The sequence below is a fragment of the Carettochelys insculpta genome, chromosome 5 (genome assembly GCF_033958435.1).
Source record: "Carettochelys insculpta isolate YL-2023 chromosome 5, ASM3395843v1, whole genome shotgun sequence".
NCBI lineage: Eukaryota > Metazoa > Chordata > Testudines > Carettochelyidae > Carettochelys > Carettochelys insculpta.
The window spans coordinates 28,457,052-28,476,409 of NC_134141.1; the positions used below are offsets into that span (position 1 = coordinate 28,457,052).

Sequence of the window (19,358 nt, forward strand, 5' to 3'; positions counted from 1 at the left end):
CTTTATTCAAATCCATTTTTCTAAAAGTTCTGTTTCAGGAAAAAGGACACTTTTTTTCAAATGCAGACATGAAACAGTTGCTTTTATTACAGTTTTACTGTTTTACTAGAAATGGGCAATTAACATAAAAGTACCACTCCAAAATGAGTATACAGAAGTGAAATCTGATTGCATAAAGTTGAAAAGCTATGGGATTACAGTTTGAGATTTGTGCTTAGCTACTGATCAGTTTGGTATATCAAAGAATAAAACCTGAAAATCATGATCCTTGCAAGTTTAACATTCTAGACAGAATCACTCAGAAAATGGAGACAGTGAGTACCTTGGGCTCATCAACCAGCAGCCAACTTCATCTCTGTGAGGCAGCTTCCTGCTGACTCACATCTGGTAACTTGGTTTGGAGGAAAGCATGTACCTGTGGCCAGATCTTATTGGTTTCTGTTCCAGAGAAAGATTCCAGGATGCCTTTTTTTCTAAAGAGGACATAAAAGAAAAGGTGCAGACAAATCAGTTGGTCCAGTCTATCCTTATCTCCACTTCAGAGTTGAAAAATACTTCAAAGGTTATCCTGGTGGTAACATACTGGCAACTCTCCCTTGTATTGACTTGTACAAGTTCAAGCCCCAGAGCAACCTTCTCTGTTGAAGAAAGAAACTAGTTATGTCCACAGTCATGCTTAAGTTTCTGAAGTGGTATAGATAAAGGAGAGAGTAAACTTAGTGACCACCTCATATCTTGTCTATTTCCAAGGGACAACAAGCACTCTGAGGGAGTTGTCACTGAACTTAGAAAGAAATGAAAGCCAAGAATGAAGACTACTTTGATTTAGGACCACCAACTACTCACACAATTTATTTCGTGGCAAAAGATTAATTTTAAAAGTTGTATGTAAACCAAGAGTTAAAGCTTTGACAACTAGTTTGCCTTTGAAGTAACAGTTTAGTTTTCACACAGATATTCCTGGGGCATTCATACAGTTACTATCATGCTGTGACTTGATTAACTACAATGAACCCATGCCCTCAAGAAGTCCACTAAAGTCACTAAAACCATTTGTAACAGCAATGAAGGGTCCTGTGGCACCTTATAGATTAACAGAAAAGTTTTGAGCATGAGCTTTCGTGAGCACAGACTCACTTCTTACTTGAAATACCTCTTCCTTCCAGAGAAAGAGCTCCTACTCTCTCCAAGACCTACAGGGAATTACTGGAAGACCTCTGTCAGAGGGGTAGCCATGTTAGTCTGTATCTCAAAAAATAAAGTCCTGGGGCACCTTGTAGAGTAACAGATATTTTGCTGCATAAGCTTTCAAGGTGCCGCAGGACTTCTTGTTTTTCAAAGACTTCTGACAATTAACTGTCACTCCAAAAATAAAGTAACTAGATAAATGTCTAAACATCTTCCTGTGAATCCATAATCACTGCACTGATAGTCATAAAATATCTATGCTAATGCCAGCACCTTTGCTTAAAGACAGATTGGTAAAAGCCCATTATCTACTATTCCAAGGCCTCACTAATATCCTCTCCGCATTTTTTACCTTGCAAGGCAGCAAGCCATATTCTCACAACACATACCTAATTTTAAAGTGTCCAGTTCATTTTGTATTCAAGTTTTTGTACCAATTACCAGACCACTTTCTGCTTTTTACACATTTATCCTCTAAGTTCTTGTTATCTGGTGAGGTTAAAAAAGTTGGCACACATTTGATGCAATGAAAGTTCTGGGAAAGAAATACATACTAAAAATAGAGCTCCACAGCTGTGGAATTTGGCCTTGCTTTGGAAATGCATTTGGATTGCTATTGTAATGCTTCCCATGATTTCAGTAAAAGGTTTTAAGCATAATGACAGCGCCATTCTGTTCTTGAAGTAACTATTAGAAAAAAAGGTTTTAACCAAGTAAATGGAGAATGACTTGTAATACAGCATATGCCATTATGACTTTTACTGTTATTGCCTAACAAGTGAGAGGGAAAATAAGGTACGTGGTAAGTAAGTAATATCATTAACCAGTGTGGTACTTTTTTGTGCATTTTAAGAAAAAGATGAGGTTGTTCCTGTTCATCCTAACGTGGAAAGAATATTTTTGTTTTGCTACTTACTGGTAATATTCCAGAACTGGCTTTGTCTGTGCCTCATAAGCCTTCAGTCTCTTGGTAACAGTCTCTGGCTTATCATCATCACGCTGAACAAGTGGCTCTCCAGTAATATCATCAATTCCCTAATTGTGGTAAAAAATAACTTTACATTTGTTTTAAGTGGCTTTTGTGTTGTCCTGCTAGTATCACTTTCTAGTTAATCAAAGAAAAATAACTTTAAAGTTCATGGCAAGCTACTATCCATATCTGATCCATAAGGGAAAGTGTCGACAGTTTAGAAAACCGCCTCAAACACCAAATTCAAGGAGTAGCTGTGGTTTTCAGATTGTAGCAGAGGAGCACAATTTAGTGAAGTCACATGTACTACACACAGTAACCTCTGTACTGTGAACCTTGAGGTACAGTGAGCAGAAAGGATGTTTAGAATGGTTTCAGTAATGCCAAGGGTAGAACTAAATTGCTGATATTATTTATTGGCTGAGATTAAGTGTGAAGAGCTGCATGGCCATATGGAAGAAATGTTGCAGTGACTAGTGTACAGAAAACAGCATAAAAAAAAGAGCAAAAATGACCAAACAGAACTTGGGCTTAAAACATCAGATTTTTCACGTGAACCTCATTCAATTTCTCTTGGGGGCAATTTATACCTTTGAATAGGTTGAATGATGTAAACAACAATAGCTTGAAGACTTTAGTGCTAATGGAAATCATTAGAACTTAATCCTACATTATACATAGAGACAAGTTTTAGCCTCCTTTACGCACCTGAAACACCCATTGAAGTAATGTTTGTTTGTATCAGAGGACAGAATTTAGCCCACACTATGAAGAATTCTGAAATCTCACTGTTCTCTGAATGGTTGTGATTAACTATGTATTAATGCCAACAGCCCTGGGTTGCCAGTGCTAGGAATAGAACCTGTGAGCATAGAGTCTAAAGCTCTGCATAATTGGACTTGACCTTTGAGTTATACTAGCAATAAGTTTAGGGATTGTTTTAAATACTTTAATCAAATTACACAAGTGGTAGGCACATCAAAAGTCAATGTAAAACTATACTTTTTTTTATAAGAACTCTGCTAAATTTCAGCCACTTCTTAATTTCACTCACACATCCCAAACTATTTTAATGCACCACAATATGCATTTTACAATTCCAGGTACAGAGAACTTCAAGACTTAGGGAACGAATGGGCTCCACGTGTGTGTGGTATACACAGTCTGAGCTCTCATTTGTCGTGACTATACGCTTTCAAAACAGCCACTACTTACAGCATGGCTTGACTACCCCATTAACCAGCACTGAGTTATTTAAATGAGACCACTTGGTAATTGGGTTCCACAGTTTGCCTGACATGCTATCTGTTAGCAAGTATTCCTGCTGGGGAGGAGTAAATATGTTCTGGTGGCTCCTTGGCCCAATTTGATAATAAATAGAGCTGGGACTGGCCCTTTGGAGAGGTCATCCAGAGCATCCAAACCAGAGAGGTTTGAGCTGATGGGTTTTGTCTGAAAAAAAAAAATCAAACCTGAAAAAAGGGAGGTTTAGATTTTAAATGCTATCTGACTTGTGTTTATTAAATAGGCTGGAAAAGGTACCTACTTTCTTCTCTGACTTCATAATTGAAGTAGTTCTCCAAGGCCAGTTAATAACAATTCATGAAATAATTGCTAGGGCCTAGAGAAGATCAACAGAGTTGGCTCCTTCCATCTGCTATTGGCTGTTACCCCCTTTCCTGATACACAAGACAAGCAAGTCACCTAGGCAGCATTCTCAAGTCAAACCACACTGCAGTAGTGGAAGTCATCACGTCACTCCAACACCTGCCTTGCTCCCTGCCACCACCATGATGCTCTCTCACTGGAGATAAGGTGTTATCACAAAGATTTCATGGGCTGGAGAGACAAGCGGTACTAACTAATCTCATTGCTATAAAATTCATTCTTGCAGGATAACAAACATATAGTATGTTGTTTTAATGACTGTCACAGAGAATAGAAGCAATACAGAATTTATGTAGCACAGCCAGAGATACATGTCTCACTTACAGCATTTTTGGGAGGACTGAATTCAAGATTGTAGACTCTGCCACTACTCGGATGAATCCAACGTGCAGTGAGTCGTTGTTTAATGGTCTCAAATGGCACATCCAGGTTAATTACAGTATCTATCTGACATGTGTTTTCCAGAGCTTCAGCCTGTGGAACTGTCCTGGGAAAACCTTTAAGGAAAAATAAACTAGTAGGAGAGCAGAGGTGCATTAACTAACATAAACGGATTCAATTTAAAAGAGAAACTGCTAGTCAGAGATGCTTGCTCTATCACTTAGCTCAAGGTCACATCGTCCCTTGTATTTTTCTTTGTGTCCCTCCACTCCCATGTGCTAGTCCCCTGCTACCCTCCTCCTTCATTTCGTTTGCCAGCTACCTCCAAGATAAAGGCTACGTCTACCCTAGGCACAGTTAAGTTGACCACAGACATGCAATTTTAGCTATGGCAATTGCACAGCTAAATTGACATACCTGTGCTCAACTAACTTGGCTGTCTATATGAGGGAAGGCTGACAGGAGAGTTACTCTCACGAGGAGTACAAGAGTCAACTGCAACCACTGAGTGGTTGATTTCATGCATCCATACTTGACTCATGGATTTGAACCCTTAAGCTGGTCAGTCTTCCAGGGTGGAGTAGACCTGCCCAAAGTAAACATTCATAGCTATTATTTCCGGTTTCCTACCATTCATCTTTGTTCCCTGACTGGCTATTTTGATTGGACATCAGATTTTAAAAAGTTGTCCACAAAATCCATTCTGAGCAGTCCATGTGATCTCAAGATTCATTACAGAACCAATTTATTTGCAAAAGTCATGACTGACAAGGGAAGCAGCTGACAGTAGCCATAAAAAATCCAGTTCATGGTTTGTGTATCTACTGAAGTTTACTGGAGATGTCCCTGGGATTCATTTGCCTAAAAATAAACTGACAACAGATTCTATTGTAAACTAGCGTCCAAAGTTCTTCTAAAGCACAAGGTCAGTAAAAATATTTACTTAGATTGTACGGGTGGTATCGTTATCAAAAGAAATTAGAAATATACTGATTTTTGCCCTTTCAAATGTACTTTTGAATCTAGGCTGTAGTTAATCTTAGTCAAACGTTTCACATTAATAGCAGAATGGCTTTAAACTAACATCTTTGTTAGGGCATAAACCTAATCTACCTTGGGAGAAAGAAGAGAGAGAGAATATCATTCCACAAAGATGGAAAAAGCCCTTTTTTTGTGTATCATTGGGAAATAGCAATTACCACTGTCACCAGAGTAAGGACAAATCACTCAATGATCCTTATGACAACACAAACACTGAAAAATCTGAGAAGGCCTTAAAGCTAGTATTTCAGCTTAATGACATGCTCCCACAGTGAGGAACTGATTCACTTATGCCAAGTATTGGGCTTTGTGTGTACATGTTACAGTCCTACAGGTGTTAAAGCAGATGATCATCTCATTCCGTTTCCTGAGAGGACCTGTAGACGAGGGTATGTGTCTAAAAATTAGACGTCTGAGAGTTGGAAGTCACAGCTCTGTTATCGACTCATATCACTCATGTGACTTTGTTACTCAGCCATTCTGTGCCTCTGTTTACTCCGCTGCAAAAACAGCTCTTACTCTTCACAGTGCTGCAAGGAGAGCTGAAGTGCTTCAAGACAGGTGAATGAGAGGTCTGGTAAATACCATTTCAGTGACATATTTGACTTACTGCATCTAAAAAGTTATATATACAAACCCCCAAAAGTATATGCAGAGGTACAACAAAGCAGCTATATAATTTGAGTGCAGAGGAAAAGCGTTTACCCCTCTGCAAAAAGAAACGTTACTCTAAAAACGTTTCTTCAGCACTTTCACACCTCTCCACCTGTAGAGGTTCAGTAAAAAGCCAAGAAACTGTTTTCAGCCTGTGAGAAACACTTTGTCATATCAGCATTACAGCAGCTCAGTGTGCAACTCAGTTTAGTCTGCCCTGGAGCTACCAATGATGAACTGCAGTTACAGAACTAAGGTTTCCCAGATGAAGATATTTAAGGTCACTGTCTCAAAGAGTTGCAATCTAAATCAAGAGAGGATATGAGGACAGCATGGACCAGTTGTAGAGCCAAACTTCATTCTGTCTAATGAGGGCCAAAAGTGCTATCAGCTGCATGTTCAGATTCATGCTGCTAAAACTGCCCATCAAACATAGCTAAAGGTAAGGCACAAATCTGGTGAAAATCTGTTTTACTGAACAGGTACTCCTGCCCCATTCACTCTCAGGATTAAATCTATGTATTCCAACACGAGAGAGATCCTGCAAGGGAACAAAACTAGCTGGCATATGAGCATGTAGTTACAGACTCTGTACATATAAGAGGGCACAGCTGATTAGTTTTGGTATTTCAGGGCTTGACTTTAACTTTGAAAACAGTATATCCTTTAAGAGGGGGGATTTTAAGAAACCCTACAATAAAACAAAAATTCTACTATTTGTATTATACCATAACCCAGAAGAGTGAGACATGGATGAGATCCCCATTGTAATAATCACTGTATGAACTAATAGCATTTTGATCTTTGACCTTTCATCCAAGAATTACAAAATATGTTATTCATATCACAGGGGTAGCTGTATGAGTCTGTATCCACAAAAACGAGAAGTCCTGTGGCATCTTATAAATTAACAGATTTATTGGAGCATGAGCTTTTGTGGATAAAGACTCACTTCATCAGATGCATGGAGTTGAAATTCCAGAGGCAGGTATAAATACACAGTCACCATGTTACTATCATGTAATTAATATTAATGAAAGAGTCAGAAGCAGAATTCTGATTTTCTGACTCAAGACCCTGGCATAATTACAAGGAGCCCACTAATTGTCCTAGAAGTGAAAGGGACACAATCTTTCCCATCTATATGTCTTGTCTTTCTTGCACACACATGATTTTTACCCTGTTTCTTAACTTACCATCCAGCAGCCAGTTGTACGGGTGTAGTTTTTGCACCTCACTCAGCATCAACCGTGTCATGAGGTCATCTGGAATAAGCTTCCCTTGATCAATGTAGGTCTTGGCAATAACACCAATCTCTAAGGAAGCAAAACAAACCTGTATCAATGTAGCAATGACCCAGAGCAGCCCAGTAATCTACAAACAACTTTAGTCAGAAGCCTGAAGGTAGAAGGATTGTCAATTGTCAGTGGCTGGCATGTGTTGTTGGGTTTTTTAACCTAAAAATCCCTCATTTTCACTACAACTTCAAGCAGTTGACAGTGGGGCTATTCACACCGGGTAAAGTTACTTGTGTGTTTGCAGACTTGGGTCCTAAGACCTGAAACAGCAAAAAAGTCACCAGTGGAGCTTTTTTATTAAGGTGGAACAAACGAGGAACACAAATGCTCTGAATCCAGTAAGCATGACAGGGCCTTCCTCTGCCTTGTATCTCCTGGTCAAAAAGCTGAAGTCCTATTGACCACTTTTCTGCAACTAGTTTAACATTAAGTTCTACAGTCTGGTGAACATTCATATCTTTTTCAGATAGATAATGTTTTCACTAAAAGACAACATCCAAATTCTAGCTAGATGTCTTCTTGAGTATTTAGTAAAGCGACATACGTCTGAAATATTACAGCTACAGGATGCTATTTATTTCACTTTATCCAGAGTTACAAGGAAGAGTTTATAAATGATGTATGTCTTCATATATTGTTAATGGATGCTACTATATTCACATAGTATGGAATAATATTTCATACCAACACTCCCTCCCCAGGGTTTGGTTAGATGGCAACCATGTATTATATTTGGTTTCATAACAAGACCCAAAAATATATACAACACATGCCCTAACAAATTGCAATATAAATATGTGATAGTTTATGCAAATTTTATGGGTTCGTTGCAGAAGTTATTTGGTGAGGTTCTTGGGATAGTGTTATCCAGGTCAAGTGGTTCTCATCGAGGGTACACATACTTCTGGGGGTACACAGAGGTCTTCCAGATGGTACATCATCAAGATACTTACCTAGTTCTGCAATTTTATGGGTTCGTTGCAGAAGTTATTTGGTGAGGTTCTTGGGATAGTGTTATCCAGGTCAAGTGGTTCTCATCGGGGGTACACATACTTCTGGGGGGTACACAGAGGTCTTCCAGATGGTACACCATCAAGATACTTACCTAGTTCTGCAGCATGCTACATACACTAGCTAACTTAGTACAAACTAAAATTTCACACAGACAATGACTTGTTTATACAGTTCCATATACTATGCACTGAAACATTAAGTACAATATTTGTATTCCAATGATTTTTTTCATGATATGGTAAAAATGAGAAAGTCAGCAATTTTTCAGTAGCCATGTGCTGTGACCATTTTATATTTTTATATCTGATTTTGTAAGTGAAGTAAAACTTGGGGTAATTGTCCCTTCTGGGCTTTAACTATGAAATTTAGGTCCAGTGTTTCCCCCATCCCAATAGAATTTGCATTGATTTTGTACATACAGACTTGCAGAACTGGATCATTACTGTTAATTCAAATACTTAACTTTCTTCTTGAGCTAGTTACAGGACAACATATTGGAGAGTTGGACGGGAACGGGAAGACTACAGAAAACAGCAAATGCCAAAGCCTTACAATTTTCAGTGTCTTGGCTGCAATTTGTCTAATTACTGTTCCCTGCATGCTTAAAGAACTAGTAGAAGGCACTCACATACATACGATGGTGATGAAAGTAATATGTAAATCTGAAGAGAAAAATGAAGCTTTCCATTTACAGAGTATTACTAGCTCCTTCCTAGCTCCAGGTTTTGTTTGTAAAGCAGCAATAGAAGGACAAAAATGTCTTCCTTACTAAACGCAAAGTGCTATGCTTTGACATAACATTGTCACTTCAAGACAGCCATCAACCATGCCAATCAGGTCCAGAGTACAAATATTCCCAGTTTAGAAACAGTCAAAGTCATGGCAGTTTTAAACTTAAAATAACTTGAATCCAAACTCCTCTCCTTCTTTGTATGCATGTTACCCAAAAAGGAACAGCTTTCCTTACTCTGTGTGCATTGCCAAAAGGATTTCCCCTCACCATGATCTGGACTACACAAAAGAAAGAAGACACGGAAACCTGGCCCTGGCATGTTTAGATAAAGTTACGCTGGATGGAAGAATCCCTCCTTCATAAAAATGGAAGGCGAGCCTCTTCCCTGCTGCATAATGGAGCTCCTCAGACTCCATATACTTCTCTGTGCTGGGGCCCTGAGGTTTTGGTGGTTGGGTAGGATTACCATATTTGACCTTTCAAAAAAGGACACCCCAGAGAGAGCGCACCTGTATCAGAATCCACTAACTCACCTGGTATTAATGTACTATAGTATTAGTATGTACATTTGCTGAACTAGGGGAGGTCAGTGATGGCCCATCTGCTGCCGCCAGCTGCATGCCCACTCCAGTAGCAGCAGAGGGGCTAGGCAACTCGAGCAGGGGATGCTCAGAAGAAGTGGCATGGTAGCAGTGGGGCCCCATGGCTGGAGGCCAGGAGTACCTCCTTGTGGGAGCACAACAAGCCCTGCAACTGCTGGGCTGCACTCCCAGCTCCTGCCACAAGTTGAGCTTCCAAGCCCCCAGCCAAGGGGCCTCATACCGCCCTGTTTCTTCCCCCTCCGTCCCTGAGCTTGAGCATCATAAACTGCAGCACTCTGGAGGCTCTAGGGCAGCAGGGGAGGAGTTACAGAGCAGGGAGCCTGGCTCTTCCCATAAATGTTCCAGCCCAGGAGCACCCACATAGATGCTGGACCACAGATGTTGCCAGACCTTGGAAGTCTAAACTATAGAGGTCCAACCTCTATTCACCTCTTCTCTCCCTCTCATTGTATGCTTGTTCAAGCAATTTAGTAAAGCAGCCTCTCCCACGACAATATCATGAAACCAGCTCTCAGGGCTCCCCTCACGCATATGCCTAGCTTCACCTGCTGTATCAACCCCACTGAGGCGCTCCTCACCCTTGTTACCATTTCCATTTGCCTCAACTTGTACAGCTCCCGTACCCAACTAGTTTGGGGTGCGGTTCAGGAAAAAGGGTAGGGACAACACACATTCCCCCACTGCAACTGCCAAACAAGCAGCTGCTTAAAGACCGATAAGAAGCATTGTTTAAACACAGTTCCAGAACATGTTGGCTCTCCACCTACTGCCTCACTGCTCTTGTCTCAGGTGCTCTACCAGTAAGACGTGTGGGGAATTCCCATTACAGGCTCTGCAGGCACATGCTACAGACTCATGCTGCCAGCACTGAGGGCTAGATTCAGCACTCTACTGCATGTTTTAGCAATGAGACAAAAGGCAAATGGGACTGGATTTTCCAGTCTATCTGAATATGTTAAGGATCTTAATTTCGGGGGGGGGGGGGGGGGGGTGTTCTACTGCAAGCAAATCCATGCCAGTTTATGCCCCATTTCTGACACCACTGTAGTGTCACAACACCAACGTTGCCCTAGTTTTTCAAATCTTGGGAGTGTTTTACAAGTTGGAAAGAGGATCTCAACATGATAGGATGGGGGGGATGAATTGAATCTCTTCTGTTTTGTTTACGATTTTTTTTGCTGCTGCAGAGAACCTTTGGCTTTGTCTACATGTCTTTAATTATACTGGTACAGTTAAAATGGTATACCTCCTAAGAGCAGACAGGAAGGGGAATAAACTAACAACTGCATCCACTCTATGGTTGTGCTAACTAAAATACTCATACTGGTACAAAACCTGCATGTATACAATGCCATAATTTTTTGCAGAAATCTGAGCCTCTGAACATAACACAGGACTTGATCTGGCAAGCTGTGGACTAACGCCATTACAATTCCCAGTTCCTGCCAAAAGCGTAAAATGGATGTCTATTTACAAAATCTCTGCAAGAGCTTAGGGTGCTGCACAGAGCCAACCAACTTCGACCATGTTCCCCAGGCAACAGATTGCTTAGCAACAGAAAAGACATCACAAAATATTCCCTGCAAAGCAGGAGAGCATGATAATAAATGCAGATTTCTAAGGACCCCCAAGAACACGCATTCAATAGGACTGTTCTTTTCAACAACTGAACCCTTGGCACAGTTTTTACCGATGTGGCAGATGCTGAAGAGGCAAAGTCTAGCTCTAGTTAGCTTTCTATGGCTTTGTAAACAGTTGTAAAACTTTTTGCTTTACAAAATAAGACCTGCTATAGAACTGAGAAATGTGGATTTTCCCCCTTCTCTTTCTTTCTTTGGGGAAAACAAGATTGTAACCCCCAATTTTCCTAAAGAGCAGTGTTAGAACACTGACAGGCATTTCCAGCTGGCACCCTTCCCTCTCAGCTGTCATCAAACTTCTTGAGTGTGCCATCTACAGCCACTACCTCAGCTTCTATCTAGAGGCTCGCTCCAGATGGCTTCTCAGGGTCACCAACAACCTCCCAGTGAAGGAAATCTAAGGGATTCAGAATTTGCTGTATCAACCCCTTCCAAAAGTGTCTTCTCTATTTTCCTTCTCCTCCTCCTCCTCCATTTCTTTAGCGCATTTCTCTAAGGCTCACGCTTCCGAGTATTTCCAGAATTTGGTGTTCCTTTGGTTCTCCTCCTCCCCAGGTAGCTGCCCCTTCAGCTCCTGTTTCTCCTCCTGATCCCTCTGTGTTGGTACAGTAAACTCCTTCATATCCAGCAGCCCCAGGACCAGAAAGTGCTGGATATTCAAATATTCTGGATAACAGAGAGGATACGTAGCAATGCATAACACTAAAGAAAAACAAGATTAGATATAAAGAAACAAACAAAACTCTATGCCAAGCACTTTATTTACCAACAACACTAGTATTGTGCTCTGTAAACTTATACTGTATTTGCTGTATTTATTTGTATTTACTTTCACTGTGCTGTACTTATGGAAAACATAGCTGAAATTTACTTACGGTTAAAATGCCAGTTATTTGAGAGTTCTGGATGATAGAATGCCAGATATGAAAGAGTTTATTGTATCACTTAAGGTTCATCCTAGTTTTCCCAATGTATGCTGACAATCTCGATGTTATCTATTCTATGGAGTCAGCAACAATCAGAGTAAAAGTACGCAAGAAGTACTTGAGTAGAAGTGCAGCTGTTTTCACTTCTGGTTACTTGCGTATAATCTAGATGTGACATACACACACACACGTATGTGTGTGGGTGTGTACTTTTACTCAAGTAGTTTTCCAGAGAGACACCAGTAACTTGTACATACAAGTACAACTTCTACTTTTACTCAACTTCTACTTTTACTCCTTTTTGGGTACTTTTTCTACCTCTAACAATAACCATCTCACAAATGTTACCCTCCTGACCCCAACTTCTCCCATTCTGTTTAGTTTTGCATCTCCAACATCTCATCCTACATATCTAGACTTTCTCCCTGTTTCTTAAGCACATAGGTGCCCCAACCCTGGCCCAGGACCCCATCACGGTAGATGCTGTAGAAACACAGAGTAAAATTATGGTCCTGGCCTCCAAGAGCTTACAATCTAAACACAGAAAAACAAACAACAGATAACTTAGACAGACTGATGCGGAAGTACAAGGAAACAACAAGACAATACTGGTCAGCATAATCGGCAGTGATCACTTGATAGCATAGTAGCAGGCTAATCCCCATCCACTTTGTTACAGACATCATAGCAAATGGAAGTTTATAAGGAGAAATTTGAATAAAGTAGCTTTGTAGATATCTAGAGGGAGCACCTATCTAGTGCAAGGAAAAAGAGCAACAGGGTATGTTAGAAAATTTAACAAGGGAAAGATAGGCTGGTATCATATGACAATTAAAGATGGGAGACACCATTTCAAGGAGGGACCCACTTGAACCTCTAATCTGTGACTTCTAGGAGGGTCTGGTTGTGAGGGCACAAGGAGGATAGGGCTCAGGTGCTTACCAGGCACTCCGCTCCCAGGGAACCCATGGTTCTGCATCCCCTGCCGTTCCCTGGCACCATGCCCTGCCATTATGGGAGCAGTGGGGAAAAGATACAGGGGAAGCAGCTCTGCGTAATGTCATTCCCCCAGCTGCAGGGAAAGAGGAGTGTTAGTGTGCAAAGCCACTTCCTCCTCCGTACCAGGGGAGTTCCCAGATTAGGGATACCCAAAGTGTGGAGGTTCCAGTGTAATAGGATAGGTCATTCCTGGCCTGTAATGCAGACAAGTAGCCTATGTTTGCTGTGACAGAGAAGGGAAAGCCAGTGAAGAAAGACAGAGGGGCAGACACAGACAAAGCAAAGGGCAAGGAAAATGATCTGTGCATCTGTTTGCTGAATGCACAGCAGCAGGGCTAAATAAAACCAACCGACTGAGAGACAGACCAGACTCTTTTTTAAAACTAGACAACTAATTCTTAATCTATAGAAAGAAGTGTTTAAGAAAAATTTCAGGTCATTTGTTCAAGGTGCTAGATGAACTAATCTAGTGACTGAAGTCTTTTAGTTACCTGACGAGATATAGCCACAGGCAAGGAGAAAAAAGCAAAGGGTCTGTCTATACTCACTGAGACATCGGCTCAGTCAGGGTCGATCTTCTGGGGTTTGGTTTATCACAACGTGTGAGGATGTGCTAAATCAAACCATCAGGACTCAAGAGTGGGCGCTGGCACTCATTTTCACAAGTAGTATAGGAGGTCGACGGGAGCTTCTCCCATCAACTTCCATCCGTGTGGATAGCCTGATAAATTGTTCTTAGATACATCAATTTCAGGTACACAATTGTAGTAGCTGTAACTGCATATCTAAGATCAACTTTCAAGTCTGCTATACACCTGTCCAAAGGAGGAGTGATAGCTCAGTGGTTGGAGCATTGGCCTGCTAAATCCAGGGTTGTAAACTCAATTCCTGAAGGGGCCATTTAGGGACCTAGGGTAAATAGATTAAAAAAGGGATGGTGCTTGGGTCCTGCCAAGAAGGCAGGGGACCAGACTTGATGACCTCCCAAGGTCTCTTCCAGCTCTATGTGTATGTGTAAGGGGAGGCAATACCCCCTCCGGGTCTTACTGCTCAGCCTTCCCCCTCTTACCACCCCTATTCTGACCATTCCTGAAGCCTCCCACAAGAGGCTGTTGCCACTTGCAGACTGGTGACTCTTCTCAGAAGTGGACCTGTTAACTTAAAAGTGAAAAGCCTTCTAGCCTTCCTGATCTGTTAGCTTAACATTGAACCTGTGAAAGAGCCATGAAGTGGTAACGAAAACATCTAACAGGCATGTGCCAACCCTATTTACTGACAAAAACAGCTGAATCAGAGAGGTAGCCATGTTAGTCTGTATCTTCGAGAACAACAAGAAGTCCTGTGGCACCCTACAGACTAACAGATATTTTGGAGCATAAGCTTTCATGAGCAAAGACCTGCTTCATCAGCTGCATGAGTCTGTTACTAGTTTAAAAATTGCATTAATTATTTCATTCGTTTATGGCTGAAGATTATAAAATCACATCTCTAAAAAATCCTTGCACAGGTATTTAGATGCACAAACTGAGTCTTTGGCACTAGCCTTAAATGCTTGGATCTTCAGACATATGGTTTTTTAAAACAAATTCCTCAAAAAGATGACCTTTATCTGAAACACACATTTTAATTTTAATTACTACAGTACAAAACTTGCCTTCCAAGTCCTCCTGTCCATTTAATCCATCACTTCTCTCCTTTCACCCACTGTTGAAGAGAGCTCTTAAAGGAGCAACATTCATTTTCTTCCAGGCAGCTGGACAAATAAATTTCCCTTTTATTTCTGACTATTTGATGAATTAATTTTAAGTGAACACTCCAAAAAAAATCAGTACTTTACAAAGCTATGAAATTCTTTGATATGCCTAAAAACTTTAGAAACATATTTTAACATAAACCTACAGTGAAATTTCTGAAACATTTCTTGTTTTAAAAATCACACAAACTAAATTAATGTTCCCTTTTTCTAAAAGCAATGAACTTTGTTATGAACAAACTAAACTACTCTGACTGATTAGTTTAAAAAATGTCTTTGTTTCAGTGAGTTAAATATGTAGTAACCCGGAATGATTACTTTATGACAGTTTAACAGTATAGTTAAAATATAAAATCAGCTTAGAAATACTGATAAAAAAACGTAAAACAGAGAAGGGCTTCATCACATATTGTGTAATACTTAACATTGCATTCAGCAGAACAGCTTTGCCCCTACAGCAAAGTTTTTGCAAATAAATCTCTGACAAACTTCAAGGTATATCAAAACAAAAAAAAACCTGTGGCTGACATTTTTTATTCCCAAATTTTAGTGCTTTAAATTAAGTACTTTCTGCATGTCTAGTCTCGACAATCCGAAACATGTTCCATTAGAAAGAAATTTTACACTAATTTTTTTTTTCAAATATCATTTGGGTACAGGAATTTAGTGGATGAGCAGAGAGAAGAAGGAGAAAGTGGGATGGGGGAAAAGGGTTTGGCAGAGCAGTGTTAGAGCCCAGGATCAGGAGTTTGCCTCCCAAAGCAGCAGCTTCACCCACCACCCATGGGTATAGCATTGATAGCGCAAGTGTACTTCATATTTACATAACTCTTTATAGCTTCAAAGTGCTGAACATCAACACTTACCCTGTGTGCACCTTTATAAACTGAAATTGTTCTTCCAAGGTCATTTTCATTGCAGAAAAAGGCAGTTTATATGCAAGTCGAAGAATGCTTAGCTTGTCCAGTCCCCACAGCAAACTATGTATGTTAGGAATGTTAAGTTTCTCTTGGGAGACAATCGTGAACCAGTCCAAAACTCTGACAGAGGTAAGACATTGTGTGTGGGTACAGATTATAACCCAACCACACCACTAATTGCTTACAAACAATTAAAATATTAGTGTAGCTAATACCCACATTTGGAAATTCTGCCAATTTTTTTTTAACCGTCACTGGCTGAAACAGTTACAACAGCTACTTATTGATAAGTTAAATATTTGAGGTTGTTGTGGGGGTTCATTTGTTTGTTTAAGATGAAGACATTAATTTGAAGGAAAAAAAAAAAACGTTGCTGGTTTCAGGCTCCCCATTTTCAGGCAGGCCAAGCTGAGACATCTTAAACAGGCCTGATTTTGAAAAACAAAGCATTCAACACTTTCTAAAAAGGTAGACCTCTTGATGAATTTGAGTCTGGACATCCAGTATCTGAGACACCTGAAGCTCACCAGATATTTCTAAAAATCTTGGCTTGTGTCACTAAATAGTCAAATAATGCTTGGCTAATAATGGGGGGGGCCACAACCCATCCATGCTTACAAACACTATCATGATAGCAGTGAGCACCTTTAAATATTTCCTGCAGTTAGGAGGCCGTCTCAACTCCTTCGACACCCAGGCATGTAGGACATGGCCCCCAGGAAGAAATGCAGTATAAATGGTATTTGATAGTGTGTCTGTGAGACTTCTGATGCCTTTTCTAGGAACAACATCTAAGAGCCTAGATTTAAGATACCATTTGACATTAAAAATACTAGAACTAAAACACTGAGCAATACACTGTACTTTTACTGAGCACTCAACTCCAAGCATGATATTGCTGAGCACTGCTTTATATCCAAGTGCTTTCAGGACATTAAAGTCCTCTTACATAAATATTCCAGAGAGATAGTCATGAATTAAATGAGTTTCATACCAGCTGCCAAGTTAACACATAAAAACCCTCTGCGGACAAATAACATTGTAAGAAAAATAAAGGGGAATGATTTAACCTGTACTGCATGTGAAGTGCAGCCACACTCCATGCTCCATCTATTGTTAACAAAATGTTAGAAAGTGAAGCACAGTTAACATTAACCCCTTTTCTACTGAAAACAAAATAGCAGTCCTGTCGTACCTTAAAGACAGACTAACAATATTACTGTTACAAATATTATTACAAATAATATTGTTAGTCCATAAGGTGCTACAGAACTACTTCATTTTGTGAAGCTACAGACTAACATAACTACCTCTCTCAGTTCCTTTTCTACTGGTTCCTGATAAAGCCCTCTGCATGAAAGCTGTTAATATTTCATCCGTGGTGTCACGACTGTGGTTTACCCCACCACCAAAAAGTCATCCAACTGTGGCCCCTGGGCTATACAGATGGATGTAGGGTGTCCTATGGAATGGATGACTAGCTAAATACATGATAATAGCTAGGAAGGGGAATTAAAGCACAGTAAAAATGCTTCTAACAAATAATACCATTACTTTTCCCCATGAAGGGTGACTGTACTTGTAACAGGAATGTTATGATAACAAATGAGAAGGGCCATGTTCCAAAAATAATCTCTCTTTTAAGATGTGGCTCATATGAGAAAAAGTTTGACAGTCTTAAATTCAACAAAAGTCAGTATCCCTGCCAAGCTGCAGGGTTTCACTGTTATGAATTGTGACTGCATAACTAGTTATTTGAAACTCAAATTCCTATGCCCTTACCACCAGATGACTGGGTTTCCATTTAACAATATAAACACGTAAGATTTGTTTCTAAGCATCTCAACACTTTGTAAGTATGCTATTTAATTTAAACGTGACCAAAGAGGCTCTCCTGCATTTCACCAGTTCAGCTCTTCCTAGGTGAGTTATCTAACCTAACTCTCCTCTTACCTGCAGGTGGGGTCTCCGAAAAGAGAAGGAGCTGTTGTCTCCTTCTGGGCTCATGCTCTCTGCACCTGTTGGTCTGCACCTCATGCATTTATGCAGCATATTTCAAACCAAAAGAACACATCTTACAAACTGTAGCTAAGTACTTCCAGAGCAGGTGACTGGGGCCTGGGTTTTTAGAGCGCCCACAACTTCGACTGAAGTCTATCAAAGACATGACCACGCAGTATCTCTGGGGGAGAGTTACACCAGGCGTCTCAAATACGGTGCATTCATGATGCATGCAGTCATTTCACCAGTGAGGTGCAAACAGCTGACAGCTGGAGAGGGTGAACCACTGCCAGGCAACGTGAGCAGGGGAGTTACAGCCAAGGTCACCCTTTCCTTGGCCCTTGGGTTCAGAGCACTCAGTGCAGTCCCCAGACCACAAGCTAATTTGACTGACCTATCTCGGAGGGGAAAAGAAGCTGGATGGGGTCTGGGATGGGGAGCCAGGGTACAGCAGGATCCCCCTCACCCGAACAACTGGGGCGACACCTCCGGCGGCCAGGAGGGGGCAGGAGCTGTCACCACCCTGAGCAGGGGCAGGATAAATGACAGCGGCGGGCGGGCGGGCAGGCAGGACCAGCACCACCGCCCCCTGGAGGGTCACTGGCGCCGCAGCCCCCGGGCCCGGCCCGGCCCCCTACCTGTCCGCCTCTGCATGTTGTCCCGCAGCAGGTCCCCGCTGGACAGGTGCTTGAGGGCGAAGTGCTTGACAATGCGGGAGGAGACGGTGCCCTTGCCAGAGCCCGGCGGGCCCATGATCACGGCCCGCAGCAGCGGCCGCACCGCCATGGCAGTCGGGGGGGCGGCTGGTGAGCGCGGCGCTCGGGCTGGGCGCTGGGGATCCGGGCGGCCCCGCGGAGCTCAGCTGGGGCTGCAGCCGCGGCGCATCCCGCTCGGGGCCCGGCTGGTGCTGCAGGCGGCGGCCGCGCGGCCGGGCCAGGAAGTGGCAGCGCTGCCGAGACAGCCCGGCCCCGCCCCGCCCGGGCCGAGCCCCGAGCCGCTGCTCCCTTCCAGCAGGCGGCCCCGGGCGACACGGGGGGCGGGGCGGGGCAGCTGGTAGGAGCAAGTGGCGCTGCTCCTAGACGGCGCCCCAGGCACTCCGCCGGCAGCTGGGGCAGAGCAGCCCCTGGCCCGAGGTCAGGCTGCCGGGTCACGGGGCGGGGCAGAAAACTCCGAGGAACAGTAGAGGGAAGATCGTGGCAGGACGGGACAGGCCACTGGCAGCTGTAAGGCGCCTGTCACTGGTCGTGCACCGGGGCACAGTGCAAAGGCCTAGGCTGGTTTTGGAGGGGAAATGGTAGAGGAGATGAAGCTGGAGGATTCCTCTTTAATTTCATATCCCCCTGCAGCCATCTTCAGTCATCCTCTTGAAGGCTTTGGCCGGAACAGCATCCTGGGCCAACACGTCTGTATTCCACCTAAGCCAGGGGCTGTTCACAGGGTGCAAGACTGGGCTGTGTTTGGTGCAGGTTGACCCTCTCTTGTCCTGCAACATCCGTAATCCAGCATGACTTTAGTTAGCTGGATCTCCACTTATCACGGGTGTGGGCAAGTTTCTTGTGGTCCCGTAAAA

The 19,358-nt window shown here is 42.1% G+C and overlaps 2 protein-coding genes across 3 annotated transcripts in view; one reads left to right on the forward strand and one right to left on the reverse strand.

The window, feature by feature from the left end:
* Window positions 1-19,358, forward strand: part of RCL1 (RNA terminal phosphate cyclase like 1) — a 108,258-nt gene that overhangs the window by 16,411 nt on the left and 72,489 nt on the right. The gene's annotated exons all lie outside the window — the stretch shown is intronic.
* Window positions 66-18,913, reverse strand: AK3 (adenylate kinase 3). Of its 2 annotated transcripts, none has more exons than XM_074994856.1 (5): window positions 18,427-18,913; window positions 7,099-7,218; window positions 4,151-4,323; window positions 2,105-2,223; window positions 66-473 (listed from the first exon to the last, which is right to left on the reverse strand). In XM_074994856.1, the coding sequence occupies exons 1-5, from the start codon at window positions 18,572-18,574 to the stop codon at window positions 350-352; spliced, it is 684 nt and encodes a 227-aa protein (XP_074850957.1). In that variant the 5' UTR covers window positions 18,575-18,913; the 3' UTR covers window positions 66-349. The 2 variants fall into 2 exon arrangements, with proteins under 2 accessions (XP_074850957.1, XP_074850958.1); XM_074994857.1 differs by lacking the exon at window positions 18,427-18,913 and adding an exon at window positions 17,741-17,956.